This window comes from Antedon bifida, chromosome 5 (genome assembly GCF_963402885.1).
Source record: "Antedon bifida chromosome 5, ecAntBifi1.1, whole genome shotgun sequence".
Taxonomy (NCBI): Eukaryota; Metazoa; Echinodermata; class Crinoidea; order Comatulida; family Antedonidae; genus Antedon; species Antedon bifida.
Genome location: NC_136230.1, coordinates 17,354,678 through 17,376,127, shown reverse-complemented (window position 1 = coordinate 17,376,127; position 21,450 = coordinate 17,354,678). Strand labels below are relative to the sequence as shown.

Sequence of the window (21,450 nt, the reverse complement as noted above, 5' to 3'; positions counted from 1 at the left end):
TGACTATACTCTAAACCAAATGATGATGATTAGCTTAATGTTATCCTGTACAAATGTTATACAAGTAATAAAGTTACACAGTCTTTGTAGCCTACATCAACATATTTGAATATAAAAATAATATAAAATATTTTTATATTGAAATAAGCCTACAGATATAGGGCCTAAAAATTCTAATACATCAAATCAAAGTTAGTTAGTTAGTGTTACTGTTAGTTTTATGATCTGTTTTCTCCTATATTTAAGTAAATTTAATTAAATTATGTTGAGTTCTGAAAAGTACTTTAGTGTTATGAAAATTATTTTGTATGTGATGGCCTTTTCTCAGAAATGTATATATTAATACATTTCCAGTGGTTTTCAAATAAAAACAGCTAATTTCATTAACTTGAAAGTTTTGATTTACTGTGAAAAATACATCAATTACAAATAAATTCTCATTTCTATGCAAAAGTTGGATCCATTTTAAAGATATTTAAAAAAATTATTTTTGAACCATATCAATTTATTTGTTCATTGTTTTTATTTTTGTACATTTTAACTTTTTTGGAGTGACATGCCTAATCAGCGCAACCAAGCTATTTATATTGTTGTCTGTTTATGTTTGTATTTGCCGAAATAAAAAAAAAAAAATTAATTCCAATATAATATTTTAATGTTGATAGATAAAACATTTTTATATTTTGAACCTCATAGTTTAAGACTAAATGCTGTACACGTATGTATTGGTAGTCACATGATTAGTACTACAGATGGATTGAATTTTATTGCCAAAGAGGGCAGCAAACATGAAAATAGGTTTATCAAACAAATAAAAAACAATTATCCTAGGTAAAAATGGCAGTGGTATTTTATAGTAAAGAATAAAAGAACAGTATTTTTTTTCCAAACCTACATGCATATTGCCCAACAAAAAATGCAAATTCAAAGTACAACTAATTGTAGGGGAGAGCGGGGTAAGTTAAGTGTAATCCAGTACTGTACTTAGGTTCATTAATAGATATAAAATATATAAATGGAAAATAAAAAAATTTGAACAGACATTGGTAAAACTGTATCCAGAATAAAAAAAAACCTTTCCAATGATAACAAACAGTACACTATTTTGTGAAATTACATGTTGACCTTTTGGTTTGAAATGTTAGCCATTTTGAGTTTCAAGATGGCGGCTGAAGGAGTGGTCGGAAAAAAAATACAAGAATAACAAAGTTAGTCCAAAAAATCTATTTTTAATTTTGGCACAAAAACAACTGCAAAACAGAATAATCCTTACTAAATGTTATCACAGTTCAAATATGTAGTGAGGACCACAGAATATGGCTGCAGCAGTCGACCATTCAATACGCTAGTCACAACACACACTGCCATGCCTGCATTACAGGGTGTAGAGCTTATCAATGCTGGAAAGTATTCTGTATGATCCTTGTATATAAAAGTGCTTGAAATTTATAAGAAATTAATTTCATTGCAATTAATTATATAAATCAGTGTATATGGTGTTCTGGCGGCAATTTATACAGTCTTATTGTTTTAAAGAATTATTTTTACACTTGAATAGATGTATCAGTAGTCATTTACCTAGATTTTCGGAACTAGATGCCATGTGTTGCGTCTGGCAAGATGAAATGAGCTACCTGTACATTTATAGATATATTTTAATTGCTGCTGCACAACAATTAAAATATGAAGGTGTTAGCAAAATGACCAGGTACAATTACTTTGGCTACATGCAGTGTTTGTTGAAGGCATGGTGAAGGGATTTCAATCTACTGGTACATGTCTTGAACTGTTTTGATGTTGCACATACTTTTGTTTTATGTTCCTGTGCTTGGAGAATGACTGTAGTTGACAAAGGATTCTGGATGCATCCTCTCACCTACTGATTTTGATGTTGGAAGTGAATGTTGGGATAGTATCTGCACTCACATTGGTCATGATGTGGCATCGGTGTTGTTTAGTCTAATAGTGCATCTATCTGTCTGACGGCTGTTTTATCAACTTAAGAACTTGTCTTGATGAAAAACATAAATAATAAAACTCGTCCTAAATATTTAAAACCTAACCCTCTAAATAATCTCTCTCAAACTAAAAAAAAATATTTTTAAAAAAATGTCAAGTAGAGAATCGATATAGCGTCAATACAAGCCTACTTTGTATATGAATGAATAAAACATACATTATACGTAAGCATTTTAACCAACCAATCAGAACAGGGTTGACGTCTTTTCTTGAACTTTGTTTGACATTTCCGAGCATCCTAATGCTTCCGAAGACATGACGAAGATGACGTTCTTTGTGACGTCACAGCTCTTTTAAATAAAATCATAAAATTCATATTTTGGCTCAGATACAGTATGTACTGTTTCGTATGTTTTTCAGAGTTTCCAACCCTCTTGAAACCATTGTAAAGGCGTTCCATGCGATACAATGTCAAAATGTTGGCTGCGGCATTTTAGGTCATTCCCCGATTTTCCGCTACGAAAGTAATTAGAGTGTTCCATTAAAGCTATAGTCGTGTACAACGCCACCTACCGGTGGTTCCGGGGGACATTGCGTCTAGTAGTAAATCTATAAATAAAGTTAAGCTTTATTGCTAAAGAGGGCAGCATACATGCAAATAGATTTTTAAAAAATGATGGTAAAAAATCTACTGAAGTATGGAGTTAAACAGACAAAAAGCAGGGCAGCCAGAAGATCTCCCAATCAATAATTAAGCACTCATTTGAACTCTCATTAGTAGTAGACCTTTTTAACTACATTTACAGTTTCTGCACAATCAGGAAAACTGATGAGCCTTAGGCCGTTATATTCAAGATGATGAAAGTATTAGGAAACTGTATCAAGTGGAAGCTTATACTTACTACGGCTGAAAAAATGGATATTTGAAAACTCGGACTGGGCATGCTCAAACCCCTAAAGCACCTCTGGGAGAAGAGAGTCTATGAGATGTATGTAGACAGTAGTCTGGCTGTCAATGTAGACATTTATCATTGAATAATGGTCAAATCCTTCCTCTATGATAAATAGTTTTGGCGATGTGTGTGTGTATCAGGGCAGCTTCCCTGGTGTGTATAGATGAAGAATTGATTAGTAGGTACATTTGTCGGCGGCTGTACAACAAAGGTTCTTGGAAATTAGAAATGTTGTTTACTGGAATGTTGGGGTATGTGGGTCACTACGACTTTAGGTGGTAACACCCCTGCCCCGGAAAATGTTTAGTTTAGTTTAAGATTATATTTTTGTTCTGAACATCAGTAGACCACATAACAAAAGTTGATTGTTTGATTGCGGATTTAATTGACAGATAAGCTAAATCTACTACAGAAGGAAAACTGAATCCAATCAAAATATACATCCTCAAAACAGTTATATTTAATACTAGATAGGCCATGTTTTGTGATTTAATAGAGCAATTCAGACGTTTTTACGTTGCACAAAATGTTTACGGTAATATTGATTGTTAAATTAAAATAATTGATCAATAATAAATTATTATTTCTTAAATTATTAAATAAAAAAAACATCATTTAATGAAGAAAGAATAATTTAAAATCTTGCATCAAAAAGTCGAGCAACGTTTTTTGTAGTTTCTAGAAAAATTGTCCAGGACTTTGTTTAACCCTACAGTTATATCCCCCACCCCCCATATCTTTTTGTGGAGGTTCCACCTTAGAACAGTGTACATGGTCTGCCAACTCTCACACATGAGGGCCAATTTTGTATGCTTCACGCATACGTGGCTACTCTCACACATGAGGGCTAATTTTGTATGCCTCACGCATACGTGGCTCTGCCAACTCTCACACATGAGGGCCAATTTTGTATGCCTCACACATACATGTACACAGTCTGCCAACTCTCACACATGAGGGCCAATTTTGTATGCCTCACGCATACGTGGCTCTGCCAACTCTCACAAATGAGGGCCAATTTTGTATGCCTCACACATACATGTACACAGTCTGCCAACTCTCACACATGAGGGCCAATTTTGTATGCCTCACGCATACATGTACACAGTCTGCCAACTCTCACACATGAGGGCCAATTTTGTATGCCTCACGCATACGTGGCTATGCCAACTCTCACACATGAGGGCCAATTTTGTATGCCTCACGCATACGTGTACACAGTCTGCCAACTCTCACACATGAGGGCCAATTTTGTATGCCTCACGCATACGTGGCTATGCCAACTCTCACACATGAGGGCCAATTTTGTATGCCTCACGCATACGTGTACACAGTCTGCCAACTCTCACACATGAGGGCCAATTTTGTATGCCTCACGCATACGTGGCTATGCCAACTCTCACACATGAGGGCCAATTTTGTATGCCTCACGCATACGTGTACACAGTCTGCCAACTCTCACACATGAGGGCCAATTTTGTATGCCTCACGCATACGTGGCTATGCCAACTCTCACACATGAGGGCCAATTTTGTATGCCTCACGCATACGTGGCTATTTCTCACGCTTTCATTATAACAAATATTCAGAAAAACCTTATTTTGAAATTAACTTGCCTATTTTGAAGGAAATATGAAAATATTAACACGGTGAGATCAACAAACAAAATAAACATTACTTACACGACATCAATAGGCCTATAAAAACAAGTTACCACTACCTAAAAATGTATTACATTTATAAATCATAAATCTTACGTCAAAGCCGAAACACAATGCGCCAAGCTATCACTGCTCTGATGTGCGGGGTATGTTGTTTTGACAGGTATCGTTTTGACAGTCATACAGTATGTAACCAGATTATTTACTTTCTAACAGTAAAATATTTACAGTCCAGACAGAATATAGTGTCCACATTTGTAGTATATAGTAATATTAAATTAATCTATCTACCAGATTTCGTAAGAAACCACGAAACATGGAGATCTCTGTGCTTGGCAGTTAAAGTGTTAAAATATAGGCTAACAAAAAGACTTACAAACAAGCAAATTTACGATATTTAAGCCATCTGCGGTCATAATTTTTTCACAACAGAAAGGGGATTCCTCTCACATATAGCCACCACGCGATACCGATTGTGATGTCACACACTGTACTCCTTACCTCTCGATAATAGATAGAGCCATGGATCACTAAAAAACTTAAGGAAATTATCAACAAAAAGAAGTGTTTATTTTTAACCGGAACTAATTATGAAAATAAATTAATGAACAGGGAAGTGATAGTGAAATAGAAGCAACCTTTGGAAATGGGAGCTTAAGAAATGCTTGGCAAGGTATAAAAAATATGGCTTCTATACATTCTAAATATAGAGTTAATCAAGAAATACATATTGATAATGTAACTGATAACTTGTTACCCGATGCGCTTGGCAATTTTTATTCCAGATTTGAAAATTGAGTGTTAAATGAAATAAGACGAGACCAAGTTCCACAAAATAATATTAAAAATAATACAAATAGAAAGATTAATATTGAAAAAAATCACATAAAAACGTTTTTACGGAAATTAAATGTAAATAAGAGTTATGGTCCTGATAAGGTTGAGGGTAAACATTATTTTTTTGTTCGGACTAACTATTGTATGTGGTGTTGTTCAACACCTCTTCCAGTCCTCGCTAAAGTTATGCATGATACCGAAACTATGAAAAAATCCACTATATAATTCCAGTAACCAAAAACAGTCGTAAGTAAAATAGGTTATTTAGATCAGTGTAACATATGTAACTATTAGCAAACACAATGGGCACTTTTTCGCACTGTAGTATTCTATTTTAAATGAAACAATTTTTACTGAACAATTATAAATGATTAAATCGTTTATTTAGCCATGCACTGAACGTGCAACACCTTTTAAGGCTATTGTTATGTATTTTTATTTTTACTAATTTGGGATCCCTTCTGGCCATGAATTACAATGCCGCACACTACAAAACAGAAGCAGAATTCGAAACTGCAGTAATAGAAACGCTGAGAGAAAAACCTGCTGGCGGTTGTGTTTGTCTTAACCAACATTAAATGCTATAGCAGAAACATTTAACTAAATTATGGAATCTGAATAATTGATTAATAGTCGAAACAGATGTAAGTTCGAATACTATTTGAAATTGAATTTCTGTGGTATACAACAGTTTTTGTCTACAAACTCTCGTTTGTAGAAAAAGATATTGCTTTTTTTCTTTTAATTTATGTTGAATTTAAATTAAGTTTTACATCTAAAGAGTGACATTGCATCTTTTAGCCTTATTTATGAGAGAAAGTGTACAGGTTAATACAGGTTAAAGCTTTGTAAACTTTGTAATTATTCTCTCTTATTATGTTTCCATGTCTATTCATATATTTTGACATGATAATTTTGACAACAAAAATGGAAAATAATGTGAGTATTTTATTATTACACACGTATATATTGATTTAATGAGAATTAAAAAGATAATATAACTACTGTACGCGATGAATTCTCGTATTTTTTATCTAGACTAGTTATCTCACTCACAGTATTCCAATTATTGAGATCCTGTGTAAAGATGTATTTCAATGTGTTTCTAGTCTGCTGTTTTATTTCAAGTTTCTTTAAAGTCCATTCAGGTAAGTTAATTTTTTTTTCCATTTTGAGACAAATACTGTAATGCATAAATTATAACATTTGTGTAGTCTGTTGGTTTAAAAATGGTGTAAATTGTGATGATGTTCAAAACAACTTTCAATTTTTAACAATAGTTAATGAACGAATGTGAAAAGTTTTTTTTTGTACTTTGTAGTAGACAAGATAGTTTTTTTTCAGATGTGATGTAGTTTCAGTATTTCAATATAATATAAAATAATTATTTTATGTTTTTCAAGTTTTTGTTTAAAAACCTTTTTATATACTGTAGGCTTACAAATTGTTAATAAAAAAATCGGATATTTTTAAATAAAACTTGTTTTCCCTTTTAATAAAGATTGTTTAATGCAATTGTTTTAATATTTTGTTATTATTGTCTATCCCTTGTTTGATCCATACACAAATAGTTTTACTACTACTACCGACTATAAACAATTTTAAAAGACAACATTTTTATCTGTTTTTCAGCAAATTTGTCATACAATAAAACTGTCACTGCGAGGTCATATCCTCTAGGTTTTGATCCTAACATACTTACAAACGGAGATGACGATGATGAAGTCGGGAAAGTTTGCACAATGTTTTAAAACAGGTAAAGAAGTATTAACTACACTTTATGTGTTTAAATTTTAGAATTATTATATGCCTATACGTAATATATTTTCTTGTTTTTTTTCTATGAATCTCAGCGAAATTAAAAAGTTAAATCACTTTAACAAAGAGAAAATTGTATTTATAATTGGCCCTAGTATAATAAACAAATTGTATTTTGTTTGGTCATCTGGTATAAGTTGTTTAAATGTTAGATATATCCCAGTTTACACAGCTTCTTTTATCGTTGGTTTATTAATAATTTAAGGTCCTGTATTTATTTCTGAACGTAGAGAATGACCTGTTAGGAGCTCATTTTATACTAAGCCTGGTCATTAAGTGGTTGGGTAGCCAGTCCCTTTCCACACCTTATCCTCCCTAGTATTTCAACCATTTTCAACCAGATACTCATTTACAGGTACTCATTTACAGCTGATAGACTGTGAGTTTTCAGAATTAAACCCGGGTCTCTCTGTAGGCTACAACAGTCAAGTGTCTTAACCACTCGGCTACCCAACTTCAATTTAATTTTAAAAAGTATAACCTATAACTACACTTTTTATTGAAACAGCAACTTTTCACGGATAGGTCGTAATACGTCGCTGTTTCAATAAACAAGTAAATCAGTTAATGATATTATTATACACCTTATTATATCGAAAATATAATGATTAGTACTGTAATCACTGCACTTTTGTTTACTTATCTTTTGGTCTTTTTGACTGCTAATACTTTGAACAAACTGAAGGCACGGCTATGGGATCTCCTTTATTTCCGGTCATTGCCAACATCTTTCTGGAGGAGCTCGAACATCTAGCACTCTACTCCGCCAACAAGCGACCAAACTTTGGCTTCGATGTGTAGACGTCAACCAACAACAGCGATCCTGCAGAGTTCAGAAAGTCTGTATGTTTACCATATTTGGGACAGCTTTCTCATCGTATCTAGCGAGTACTAGAAAACGCCGACATAAAAGTATTTCATAGTGCAGTCAACATGTTGTCACAGTGTACAAACCATCTAAACACAGCTAACCTGGTGTATACTGTATCCCATGTGAATGTGGAAAGGTATACATTGGGGAAACTGGACGCGACCTTCAAACCAGGCTCAAAGAACATCAAGGCCATGCCAGAAGAGGAGAGCAAGACAAATCATCAATAGTTATGCATTCTCACAAACGACAACACCAAGTTAATTGGAAAGATGCTGAACTAATTGCTACCGTTCCTTCTTGCCATTCCAGACGAACCAGGGAAGCTATTGAAATCTACAAACACAACACTGTTCATCAAGATATTGGATTTGTTATTAGTGACATTTGGCTATCTTTATTCAACAAGAATCTTCATCGACAGTAAACCATGCCATAGTTTCTGGCCAGTTTACATTTCACAACCCTGTCTGGACACATGGTCTATGTTTGACCAGTCCACACCTAACTTGAGACAATGCTATTGTTTTTAGCTTGTCTCACCTTGCTTTTCACACCTATCAGGAACAATGCTCTTCTATAGCAAAGTTTCCATTCACTATTGTTCATGAGAAACAATGCTCTGCTATAGCTAGTTTCAATCCCTCCCACGGTGTGAACTTGCCATTGTTTCTGGCTTTCACACCAGTCCCACCCTTTCCACTTATATTCCAAGTTTCCTGGACTTTCTCCATTCTCACTCCTGAGGACGATCAAGGCATATTGATCAAAACTTCTAGAAACTCAACAGTTCTTTTCAGAACTAATACACATGGTGTACCGCAACTATATTTTTATCATGGTTAAATGCATTTTATTCCGACGCATACTACCATTTTTGCAGAGCGGTAAAATAGTATTGTTTTTCGATACACTTGTATATTAAAAGTTGACTTGTCTATTATATGACTACAATAACTATAGTCACTTATACAATATTACTGGATTGTTTCATGTTATTTATGTTATGCCTTCTTCTCCTTCTAGCTAATACAGACGATGAATGGATTCAAATAGATTTGGGCAAAGAATACATTATAACGAAAGTGACTATCATAAATGGAGTAACTAACAGTATGTTTTAGCTTAACATATTAACAAAAACAACTTAGGACCACCCCTTATTTAACGCGTGATTAAGTTTTCGAGAGGCATTCATTACATTACTGTATCAGATTTGGAAATAGATCCATTAGTAATAATGAAACTAATCTAAGCATTTTGCTCTTAACAATATTTTTTACCAATTAAGTTAAATTAAATAAATACAAGTTAATAACACACACACAGTTTATTATAGGCTTATGATATAAAAATGTGGCTAAGATTATGTACACTCTCGAGTTTACTTTCGAAATTAGACGATACAGTTCGGTAGGCCGTTGCGTGAATAATATTAATAATTACGAAAACAATACAGAATTTTAATAGGCCTACATATGTCTTTTGGTAAATTATTTTTCAGCGTATGATGGAGGGGAATTGGAAGGTAGCAGAATTACAATCTCTACGGGTGATACTGAACAAGACTGTACAGAAAACCCTGTTTCCAAGGCTCAAATTGAAAAGATGATGTACTTTTAACAAGAGCGCACATGCTTTTGCCTTTGGAATGGACATTTCTTGCAGTTACATTTGATGACAGTAAGAAGACAATTACGCTGTGGAGAGATGGAGAAATCAGTGCAGTGTAGGATTTACAGATTTTGAAAACATAACATCAGCTTTCAATGTATTGCGGATTGGAAATACAGGTGGAAAATTTATTGCGAAATTGGCCATGTTGCAGCTATATGATCGTGCATTAAATGAAGCTAAAATGAAAGCCGCAAGAGACGTGCCGTTTCAAAGTAAGGCTTGTTGATTTTTCGATGAACTATTCAGAAAGTATGACGTCACTTATCTAAAGATCCCAATCCCTATTTAATCAGTGCATTTTGTAGGCTGTAAACGGACACCTCTTGTGTAGACACCCGAATATCTTTTTAACGACCTAAGTAATATTTACAAAATACTGAACATCATATTATGCCCCACTGAACCAACGTAAATGCACTTTAAAGTTAGAATGTTTTTGGTCCACTCGGTCTATTTGTATCCTTTTAAAATAAGTGTGCATGCGCCTACTGTTTCTCATCCAATAGCCTAAAGTTCTTGCTTTAGTAGTGACCTCTTCTCGTATCTTGATTTTCCCCCTGCCATCAGCCTTCAATACAGACGTCTGGTTTGTAGTAGGAATTTATACAAATTCTTGTAGCTTCTTGCACAATCCTTTTATTTTCACACCTTATTTAAAACCATGTGGTTAAAGTAGCTTTTTCGCAGATTAATATCAGACCTTGACCATCAGGTAAGAAAATGCGGATTTTCTTCAAATACATAGCTTCATATCGGATGTCTGAATTCGTGTTTACAAATATATTAGCTCAACTCTAGCAACAACAAAAATATTTCCAGGAGCGTAAACAAAATACTGAATTACATTGTGCTCGATCGATCACTCAATGATTGAATTTTTACCAATAAAATAACACTAATATGCTCATGCACACTCGTTCAAAGAACACACAATAGACCGAACCCATCCTGTAATTGGCGAGTTACACGCTGTTGGATGCGTATGAAACAAAATAAAAAATTGTATATACTGAAGTAGTATTTTGTATTTTTTAACCAACAGCTTGAAATTTCGATTCAAATGGAAAATTTGTGAAGTTGAAGCCACCGAGCAGTATTACAGGACCTAAAATACTTAGCAGTACCAACTCGTCGAAGTTAGACTGTGTTTGCAGCAAACATGTTGTAAGGGACTTCAAATTCATCAAGTGAATAAGTCGTGTATTCTGTTCTCAAAGTATAATTTGACCAATAAGAGTGAGCCGTTTGATTCTGATAATATTGAGTATTATCAGAAGGAGTCACAGTCGCATAACCTTGTTAAGCACTGCTAAATTCCTCATTTTTCACTGCCATTATTTAATATTTAGCACTATTTAGGACAAATCATTGAATGTTCAAAGTGTATCCTAATGTTCATTATTGTTATTTATTATCGTAGTGAACGCTGCAAATCCATAAACAATACTTATTGTTAAAGTATTATAATAAGTTTGGTATTAATTAGTAAGACTTTGTTTCTTGCTGGTAGACATACAAAGAGTAAATGTATACAAGACATCAATTTGTGCATGTGTATAAACCATCGTACATTATCAGGTCCCTATCCCTTAAAATAGAACTATCCCTGAATAATGGATCATCATGACCAAGTGAGATATGATACATGTGGCATAGGCTGTTCATAGCTAAACTAAAAAATAAGTATACAGGAATAAAAACAACCTCTTGGCGCAGGTAACGCCACGAAAATGTCTAGCCCTTTGTAATGTCTCGCTTGAGTTACGATAGAAAAGACCTGGTCTTTGATTGGTTGAATGTTCTCTACTGTTACGCATTGATGCGTTAACTGATAACTACAGTAAGTATACAAGTGTGTGTTTGCCTCATGATTGAAGACATTTTCGCCGTATAATAATGGCCATACTGTGGAATTTAATGGACCCACGACAGTCGTAATTGTGGGCTCGAATAGCAATTGAGTGGTGATCGTTTGTAGCTACGTATTGACAAATTACATATTCTAGTGGGGTGTGCCTGCCTTCATTTTTGTACAAGAGGGAAGAGTTATTATTTGTGATTTGTAAATTTTAAAACATAATTAGATTTAATATACAGGTTTTTTGATGCGAGTAGTTTAAAAAACCTATTTCTTATCAAATTCACCCGTGTGTTTTTCGTGTTGCTATTCTATTGTTAGTCGACTGAAGCTATTGTTAGTTGAAAGGCTGGTCACATAACCTTTACACCAAATTCGCATACACATGATTGTAGTGAAATTAGCCTAAATCACACAGCATTAAGACACACACTTTTGGTGAAAATCGGGTCAAGGTCAGGAGGCCAATTTTGATTTGGCCAAGTATCGCACTATGCGCGAAGGCTAGTTTGTTTGTCTGTTTATTTATTACTTGGCCAAATTGAAAATTGGCCAAGTATGTTGATCTGTTTGGTTTGTTTGTTTGTTTGTCATCACTCTAGCGCTCACAGTTTTGATTCGAATGACTCCAAATTACTACCATACATGTCACCTGGTACAAGGACGACACTGCCCAATTTTGGTTAAAATCTGGACCACGGTCCCAATTCTGGACCACTTTTAAAAATTATTTTCAGACCTGCTAGTGTTAAAAGATAGGACAGAATTATCAAAAGCCGGTGAGCAGTCTTAAATTAACAAGTAAACTAAAATTGCATTTTCTCGAGAACTACTTGTCCAAAAAACTTCATTTTTGTACAAGAGGCAAGTGTTATAATTTGTGATTTGTAATTTTGAAACATAATTAGATTTAATGTACAGGTTTTTTGATGCGAGTAGTTTACAAAACCTATTTCTTTTCAAATTCGCCGTGTGTTTTTTTCGCGTGCTGTTCTATTGTTAGCCGACTGAAGCTATTGTTCGTTGAAAGGCTGGTTACATAACCTGTACACCAAACTCGTATACACATGATTGTAGTGAAATTAGCCTAAATCACAGCATAAGACACACATTTTGGTGAAAGTTGGGTCAATGTCAGGAGGCCAATTTTGATTTGGCCAAGTATCGCGCTATGCGCGAAGGCTAGTTTGTTTGTCTGTTTGTTTGTCTGTTTGTTTGTTTGTCTGTTTGTTTGTTAGCAGGATTACTCAAAAAGTAATTACAAGATCTTTACCAAAATGAATGTACAGATAGATATGTGTTCAAGGACCATTCCATTAAATTTTGGGACCATTTGGGACCATGGTCCCAATTCTGGACCACTTTTTAGTATACTTTTCAGACCTGCTAGTGTTAAAAGATAGGACAGAATTTTTCAAAAGCCGGCGAGCAGTCTTGAAGTAACAAACTGAAATTGCATTTTCTCAAGAACTTTTTTGTACAAGAGGCAAGAGTTATAATTTGTGATTTGTAATTTTAAAACATAATTTGATTTAATGTGCACGTTTTTTTATGCGAGTAGTTTAAAAATCCTATTTCTTTTCAAATTCACTCGTTTGATTTTCGCGTTGCTGTTCTATTGTTAGTCAACTGAAGCTATTGTTAATTGAAAGGCTTGTTACATAACCATTACACCAAACTAGCTTGCATACGCATGCTTGTAGTGAAATTAGCCTAAATCACAAACAGCATTAAGACACACACAAATATATATATATTTTCCCGGAGAAATCTTGTGTAGGAGAATTTTACAGTAGGCGGAGGTATACACTCTCGGAGTGGCTTTCTAGTTCTTATAAGTACCTTGGTACTATATTTGAAGACAATCTCAGCTGGGGATTAAATACTGATATGTTAATAAAAAAAAGGGTTAGGTTGGTTCTCCAATTTACCCATTAAAGATCGATCTGGGCTAGTGAAAATTGTAAATGTATGTTTGAAAATTACCGGATGCTAATTGCGAAATATTTCATCTTTCTGTGACAAACAAATTTTAGCTAAATGTAAATATATATTAAAAACACCGGAACATGCCCTACTGTATTTCATGATTTCAAACCTATGTGTAGGACAAAATAAAAACTAAATTCTTTTGTTGCAACCAGTATTGATTAGACTGTTAAATAAAGGTTTTAAATGTGATTTGTGTATTTTTTAATTAATTATTACTATGTATTTTTGAAAATGTATTTTTCAGTTCTTGATGAAATTACCCCACGCAGGATGAATAAAAAATTTGAAATAGAGGGTGCTGTTGACCTAAAAAACACCACCTCCTGTTTTCTTCAGATGTTGCCATCATGTATACAGATTGACGGTTGAAGGGTGAACAAACAATGTTTTCAGGGAAGATCCACATCATACCATTTTCAATTAGAATACAAATTTGTGTTTCATATTTCATATCATAACATACGACTTACTTTGTTCTTGCAATTAATTATGCGGTATTAGTTATAGCCGTATTGTAAAAGTGATGATGGTGATAATTAAGATTTGTAATGAGCGTTCAGTTTCAGTTGTTGCCATGCGATGTTGTTTACTGAGTGAGCGCAGCCTATAACTGTTCTACTCCATGTTTAAAATGGGGGCACTGCCTTCAAGGCCTAACATTCGACAATATTTCAAGAGGAGCAGCAGAATAATTGAATACAATTTTACCCCAGAATAGGAGGTGTGGATAAAACAAATGATACATGTTTTGTATGCATTGCATATACAACCTAAAAACCCATACCATTAATTTTTCCCTGGACTTAATCAAAACCGATACCTTCACCACTACTGTAATTGCAACATATACTACAGTACCATACCTTTGGATATTTGTCTTTGATAACTGTCACCAAGTCATCTTCTTCAACTATCAGATCTGGGTCTGTCATTGAGTCAAGTAAACCAAGACTCCAATGTTTTTTTTTATATGGTTTTGATTGACCTTCATCCTCATGTTTCCTCTTAATCTTGGACATACTCTTCTATCCTAATGAAGAAAAGAAAGTTGAGATACCTAATGGTGGTCATAAGGGTGGCCATAACCAGTGGCGTATCCAGGATTTTGAAGTCGTGGGGGGGGGGGGGGGGGCGGGAATTGCCAATTTGCCGACAAAATTAGTGTCGTTACCTGTACATACACCTGATCAATATATGTTCTAGGATTGCATAGTCATGTTGTCTTATAGGGATAACGATGCAAAATTAAAACCAAATTAAACATTATCTGTTAGTATGTTGTATTAATATTACAATAAAGAAAGAATTACGAAAATCTGAGGGTCTAAAACATCGCCAAAAATGATCGTTTTTAGCCACGAAAGAAGTAAAACAATTTGCGGCCTCAGTTGACAATTCTATTAACTACGCCATTTTTGGCAAAAATAATTACATATAATTACGTTTTTTAGTCATTTATTTTATATATCACCATTGGAAATATCAATAAAACATGTTATTAAATGCTTATAAAATATATAAAGTTGTTTACTTAACGGAATTTGGACAAATTCATTGCTCTAACTTTGTGTAGTAAACGATCAGAGAAGACCATGTCAGTTCATGGTACTGTACACGCGCGAGAAAAAACATTCCGCCGCTGCGGGTGATTCGCATCCGCCAATCAAACGATCGGAAAACACCCCTATTTGGGGCAAATCGTTGAACCTAAATTCGTTTTAATTGTCAATTGCTGCGGGTGATTCGCATCCGCCAATCAAAACGATCGGAAAACACCCCTATTTGGGGCAAATCGTTGAACCTAAATTCGTTTTAATTGTCAATAACTAATTATCTAACTCAATTTAATTAATAAACAGGGTCACATCAGGTGGTTAAAATCAGTACCAAAAGTATGAACCAACTTCATAATCATATTATATATGGTTTACGATGAAATCGGTCGCGTCTGAAATCGGTTGCGATAAAGCCAACTTCCGGTATTTTGTATGGCGCGCCGCTAGAGCTATACTTTTGATGATATCGGTTGCGTTTGAAATCAGTCACGCTATTTTGTATGGAGCGGGATGCATGCTAGCGGGATATACATTTTCTTCGTTTATATAGATTTAATTGATATTTTTTAGGAACTGGACTATTGATGTGGATATTTTTTATTTGGTTAATTAATATTTATTATCAATCATTAATTTTTTTTTCACAGGTCTCAGAGAAAGAGAAGGACTGTGTCTTTTCAAAATGGCCATTTCTAAACACTTTAAATATTATATTATTATTAGGCATATAATAATTTACCTATTTACATGTACTGTAATTAATATATAGAGAATATATGTATTATATATACAATTACGTAAAAGTGACTGCCAGAGGTTTTTCCAGTTAGAAACTGCCACCGCCAGTGTTTTTAGCCCAATTCGATGTTTTTATTAAAGCTTTATATGTAATTTAGACTAAAATAATCATAAAGATTTTAGCTTTACAATGGTACCAAGAACGATTTTCAAATCGCAATATGTAAATCGTAATATGAAAATAAAAGTAACTCACTTTTTTAGTTTTTCGTAGTTTCGCGCAAGAAAGTTGAGATATTCACGATTTTGTGCAAGACATCACAATATGAAAATATCGTCCCGGTGAGATCAACAAACAACAAAAAAGTTACTTACACGGCACCGATAGGCCTATAAAAACAAGTTATCACTATCGAAAAATGTATTACATTTTATAAATTATAAGTCTTACATCAATGTTTCGCCAAAATCCACATAGTAAAGACACTAGGCCTGATTAACCACCAGGCCTAAAGTTGGTCCGGAGCCGTTTTACGACTAGGCCTAGGCTAGCCTAGTATAGTAAGCCTAGTAAACTGATGATAATATCCATACCATTTCTAAACAAGTTTGCTGCGTGAAACTCGGTCACTTACAGTGAAACACCAAAACAATTAGGGTATACATATACAATAATAAAATTAAAGACTCCATATTGAAAATGACTCCATTATTTTTTATTCAGATAACAAACAAGCATGCCAATCCACAAAAACCTTTGTAATGCTTCGGCGGCATAGCTAGCGTGCGACCGATACACAATGCGCCAAGCCATCCCTCTACGCATTACTGTGATGCGCGGTATATGTTATTTCCACAGGTACCATTTTGACAGTCGTTCATAACCAGATTGGTTACTTTCAAATAGTAAAATATTGACGGTCCAGACCGAATATAGTTTCCATATTTATAGTATATACCAATAATTAACCTATCTACCGGATTTCGTAAAAAACCGCGAAACACGAAGATCTGGGGCGCCCCATGGGCCATACTGTACAAATTAGCGCGACCACAATAAAACGCGATCGATATCAAACGTAACTAATATTCATTCATTCATTCATTTTTTATTTCTGAAAAAATTAATTCTCCATAGCTCAAGAACAAATTAGTGTTTACATTATTATAAATATAAAGGAAAAACATGGTTAATAGAATATTAGCTTCATCCATCTATCATGTAGATTGGATGATGGAAGAGCAAAATCATAGATACATTAATTTTTGTGACCATATGATAAAAAGCGTATCTAGCGGCGCTCCATACAAAATACCGGATGTTGATTTTATTGCGACCGATTTCATCTGACACCTTATATCAAAGAACTTATAACACAAGAATCTCCTGTTTATCCAATATGCGTGTAACAATTTTGAAAGGCATTGTAGGATATAGAATAGAGCTAAAGCCTAATGGGTGATCAAATTAGAAAGTCAAAATCATAGAGGGGATCTGCTAATCAAAGATACTATAGCGCCACGAAGTGGCGCAAGATATGGAAGTCCTATCTCTTATACACTGCGCATGAGTGAAATTCCATGGGCAGCCATTCCGGCAAGCAAGTTACGCGATCACATACCCCGGAAGTGTATAAAAAACCATTGAACCACATCCACGTGTGACGTGTTGAGTGTTTGTTCGGGACATTTTCTCGTGTTGTATCGGGTAAATTGTAGTGGTAAGTTTTTAGAATATATATTTTTTTGTTAGTAAACATTAACAAAATTATTAAATTGTTGGATAAAGGTAGTTTAGGCGGGCGTTTCTGTGCAATCCGATCTAGGGCCTAGATAGTAGTAGGCGTAGGTCTAGGCATATTTTAATGCCGAACTAGGCCTAGCTAGGCCTATAATATTATACAAAAAAAGTCTGGGAGGATGAATGATATTGGCGGCTTGAAGATGGATCAAACAAGGCCTCAATGGATGGATGGAATAATCATAAGATTAAGAAAAAAGCTAAAAGCTGTTCGGGAATTTTTAGAATTAGGCGTTTTATTAATACAGTAATAACATTAACAGAAATAATTAAATGTAATGAAATAAAAAAATGTTATAGGGGCCTAAAAAACAATAAAAGCATAGGTAGGCCTACACTAACTATTCTAAACCAAAACATTGATGATGATATTGGTTTTTTTAAAAATAATAATTATAAATATAAATTATAATTATAAATTTGATCCCCATATTTATTTTGTCCTTAATTATTATTATTTGTATTGCCATATTTCTGAACTGAACTATCTAGGTTTTCACACATTTTATTACAAATAGTATATTGACTTTTGTTTTGAATTTAAAAATATATACTGTAGTATTTTAAAATACTATAATAAGTAATCAAATGATTATGTAACACTAACAGTTCAAAAAGTGACTATTAATTTAATAATATATTTTTCCCTATTTCAGAAAGATATAAGAAAGTCTGTCATCATACTGTATTACTATTGAGAAGATGGATGAATTGAGTGCACAGTGACATTTTAGACAAGAATTAAATACAAAGGCCAGAACTGATGGACAATTAATATATATTAGTAATAATAATTTATAGTTTTAATTGTTGAAAAGGAGCAGTATGTGATTACAAATAAAATCACTATTTTCACACACCTCATGGATCACTTTTAAGTGAAAGGAAATAACCAGTATTAGTAATATGAGAATTGGCTTCTTTTGTAATACATTAAGAAATCAAAATAATTATAGAATTTTCCTTGTATTTAAGAAGGCTAAACCATACATTCGTAATTGATTGAGTGTATTTTTATTCCATATCATTATTTAATTGTGTATAAACAACTTTGAAGTTAGAATTTTTCAGTCTTTTTATTGCATTCTAATCCCGTCCGTAATATTGAAAGTTGAGCTAATAAAAGTGGGTTTCCCCACAAAACAACAAATTATGATTATGAATTTTTTAAAATAATATTTAATACTTTTACTTTTTTGACAACTATATAATTTCTTTAATTCATTAAATATTTCTATGAATAAAAAAAATTAACAATTGTTTTTGTATCTTGTAATGTATGTACAGTACTATACTACAGTTGTGGCAGATCGTTGTAAAATTCCCCTTACATTACAATGAAATAACTTTGTAGGCCTGAAGCACACAAAATAGAGAGGGTCCAAACAGGGAAAAGAACACGTCCCCCACCATTAATTTTTTTAAAAATAAATAAAAATACAGTTGTGGACAATATATTTGGCAATTATTACAATTCATCTCCAAAAAATGCTTCTCTCGCACATAAACTGTGCCATCGTCCCAGCCTAGGCCAAACGCGGCCGATCTTGGGCGTGAAGTGGGTAGCATCGCTCTGCACCCCGCGACACCATTTATAGCTATGCCTCAACCGACTGCCTACAAAATTCGGCCTCCATACAGTCAGTGTTTATTCTGTAGCCGTTTGAGATTGGACAGTGATATACGCATATGTAAGTGTAATAACAAATGGAGTAACTTTATATAATCGAATTTTATATAAATGTTCTTTCATTTTGACGCAAAAGATAAAATAAAGTCGTACTGTTTATCGCGAAGATGTAAACCCTATTTGTTTACATTGATTTCGGTGTTGTGCCACATTGCCTTCTGGGTAATCCGCTTGCCGGAATGGCTGCCCATGCGATTATCATTTTTCGAGCGTCAGTTCCATATCTTGCGCCACTACGTGGCGCTATACGATCTTTGCTGCTAATACTATAGGGGGATAGAGTAATTGACTGAGACCTCTATAGGAATTATTTTTGACTTCCTAGTTTGGAGAGGGCGCTGCTCCATGCTGTAAAATGGCGTCGCCCAGTTTGACCTTTTAACCCTGTACTTCCGATACTGTGTTTTGAATGCAAATTGTGTTATAAGTTCTTTGCTTATATAATATATACCATAGAGGCCGAGTAAACATTCTAGAATAGAAGTAACGATTTACTGAATTTTGCCCTTACGCAAATTTATATAGCCTAGGGTAGGCCTATATAATAGGCTAGGCTAGATAAACCAAACAAGGACCACCGAAAATATAAAACTTACCAAACATTTAGCCTAACAGCTAGCCGCCTGAGTCAAGTAGCCCTAAATAATAAAAGTGAAATAAGAGTTAAGACTATAGATCAAGCACCTTTATGAGGTGCGATTGAGACATTTAACATTTATAAATTGAAAGGGCGCCTCGCACGTCCAACATAGTTTTCAGCATATTATGATGTAGAGGCAGCAGCCAGAGAGAGAGATGTTATAAGCCGAAGGCTAGAGACTGAAAAGTGATTCCAACAGATGGGAAACCAACAAGATGGCTACCGTCAAATGTGTTCAAAAACATTATTTAATATAAAAAAATAATCTAATATAATACATTAAGACCACATAAATTACAACACATATTCTTGTTAAAGCAGTGAAGTTTATAGTTAATCGCAATGGAATGAATATTTTTTGTATACACGTCGAGGATCATATAGAATCCGTTCGCATTCATAAGAGCAATAGGCTGCGTGCGTTGCGTATCGTACATACAACAGCGTGTACAACACAGCGTATCTGAGGGCGTATCTGATTGGTCGATTGCAGCCGCCATCTTGTTTGTTCCCACTCCATGAAGAATAACTTTTTGAATTGCGCTAACATTGGAGTTTGCTATCTAGCCTTCGGCTATAAAATCTTTGGCAGCAGCGCAAAGGTGTTTTATTTGGCAGCAGAGGGGAACAAAGTACTTTCCCTTCCCTCAGTCTCCGCGTAGCGTTTATAATTTGCATTTTTAAAACAGAGTACAACGGTAATTAAGATTATTTAAAACTATTGAAATATTTATTTTCAAAAATATTCCAGAAATTGTAGGCCATGGAAAAATAACTATTAAAAAGCCATTAACCAGCGTGCATATTTTAAGAATTGTTTTATCATCTATTTCAAGTATAAAAGATATTTATAAATAATTTTAAGAAGATAACGTAATTGATTATTTATTTTAATTTAATGTTTATCTAATTGAACATTGATTAACTTTTTTATTATTAATTATTGGATAGAGGATAATAATATAGATATTGTTTTGTACCTTCTTCACAAATATTTTGTTCTCGAAATGTTTCGTCACCCTCACGCCGAGAACTCAAAAGCAGGATCGTAACATTCAAGATTCTGAATTTTAAGTAATATTTGGTGAAAATATAATTGGTTTGCGGGAAACATGGTTTATCATTCTGGTTCTAAGATCTGTTCATGTAATATTCGTAATCATGTACATTCTGAATACATTTGATTTTGAAGTTCAAGATTTGTTCCGTGGATCTTGTTTACATGTTTGCGTGTGTGGAAATCAAAATTAACTATACTACTGTGTATATAGTTTAGCTAGTTAATGTTTCCTATGTTAATTATTCATTATTTATTATCCCCGACCCTCCAGTGTATGTTAAGTTCACTGAATAATTATTCTCGAAATCACTATTTTAGATATCACCAAATCAAAATATC

The 21,450-nt window shown here is 33.9% G+C and overlaps 1 protein-coding gene across 1 annotated transcript in view; it reads right to left on the bottom strand.

Moving 5' to 3' along the window:
• The window catches only part of LOC144842691 (aprataxin-like), a 33,424-nt gene extending 13,298 nt beyond the window's left edge, over nucleotides 1–20,126 (bottom strand). Inside the window, exons 1-2 of the mRNA XM_078699221.1 lie at nucleotides 20,008–20,126; nucleotides 14,490–14,656 (exon numbers count right to left, since the gene is read on the bottom strand). Of these exons, the coding sequence (XP_078555347.1) occupies nucleotides 14,490–14,645 (156 nt within the window). The 5' untranslated portion in view covers nucleotides 14,646–14,656; nucleotides 20,008–20,126. The remainder of the gene's footprint in view (nucleotides 1–14,489; nucleotides 14,657–20,007) is intronic.
• Between the last annotated feature and the right edge of the window lie 1,324 nt (nucleotides 20,127–21,450).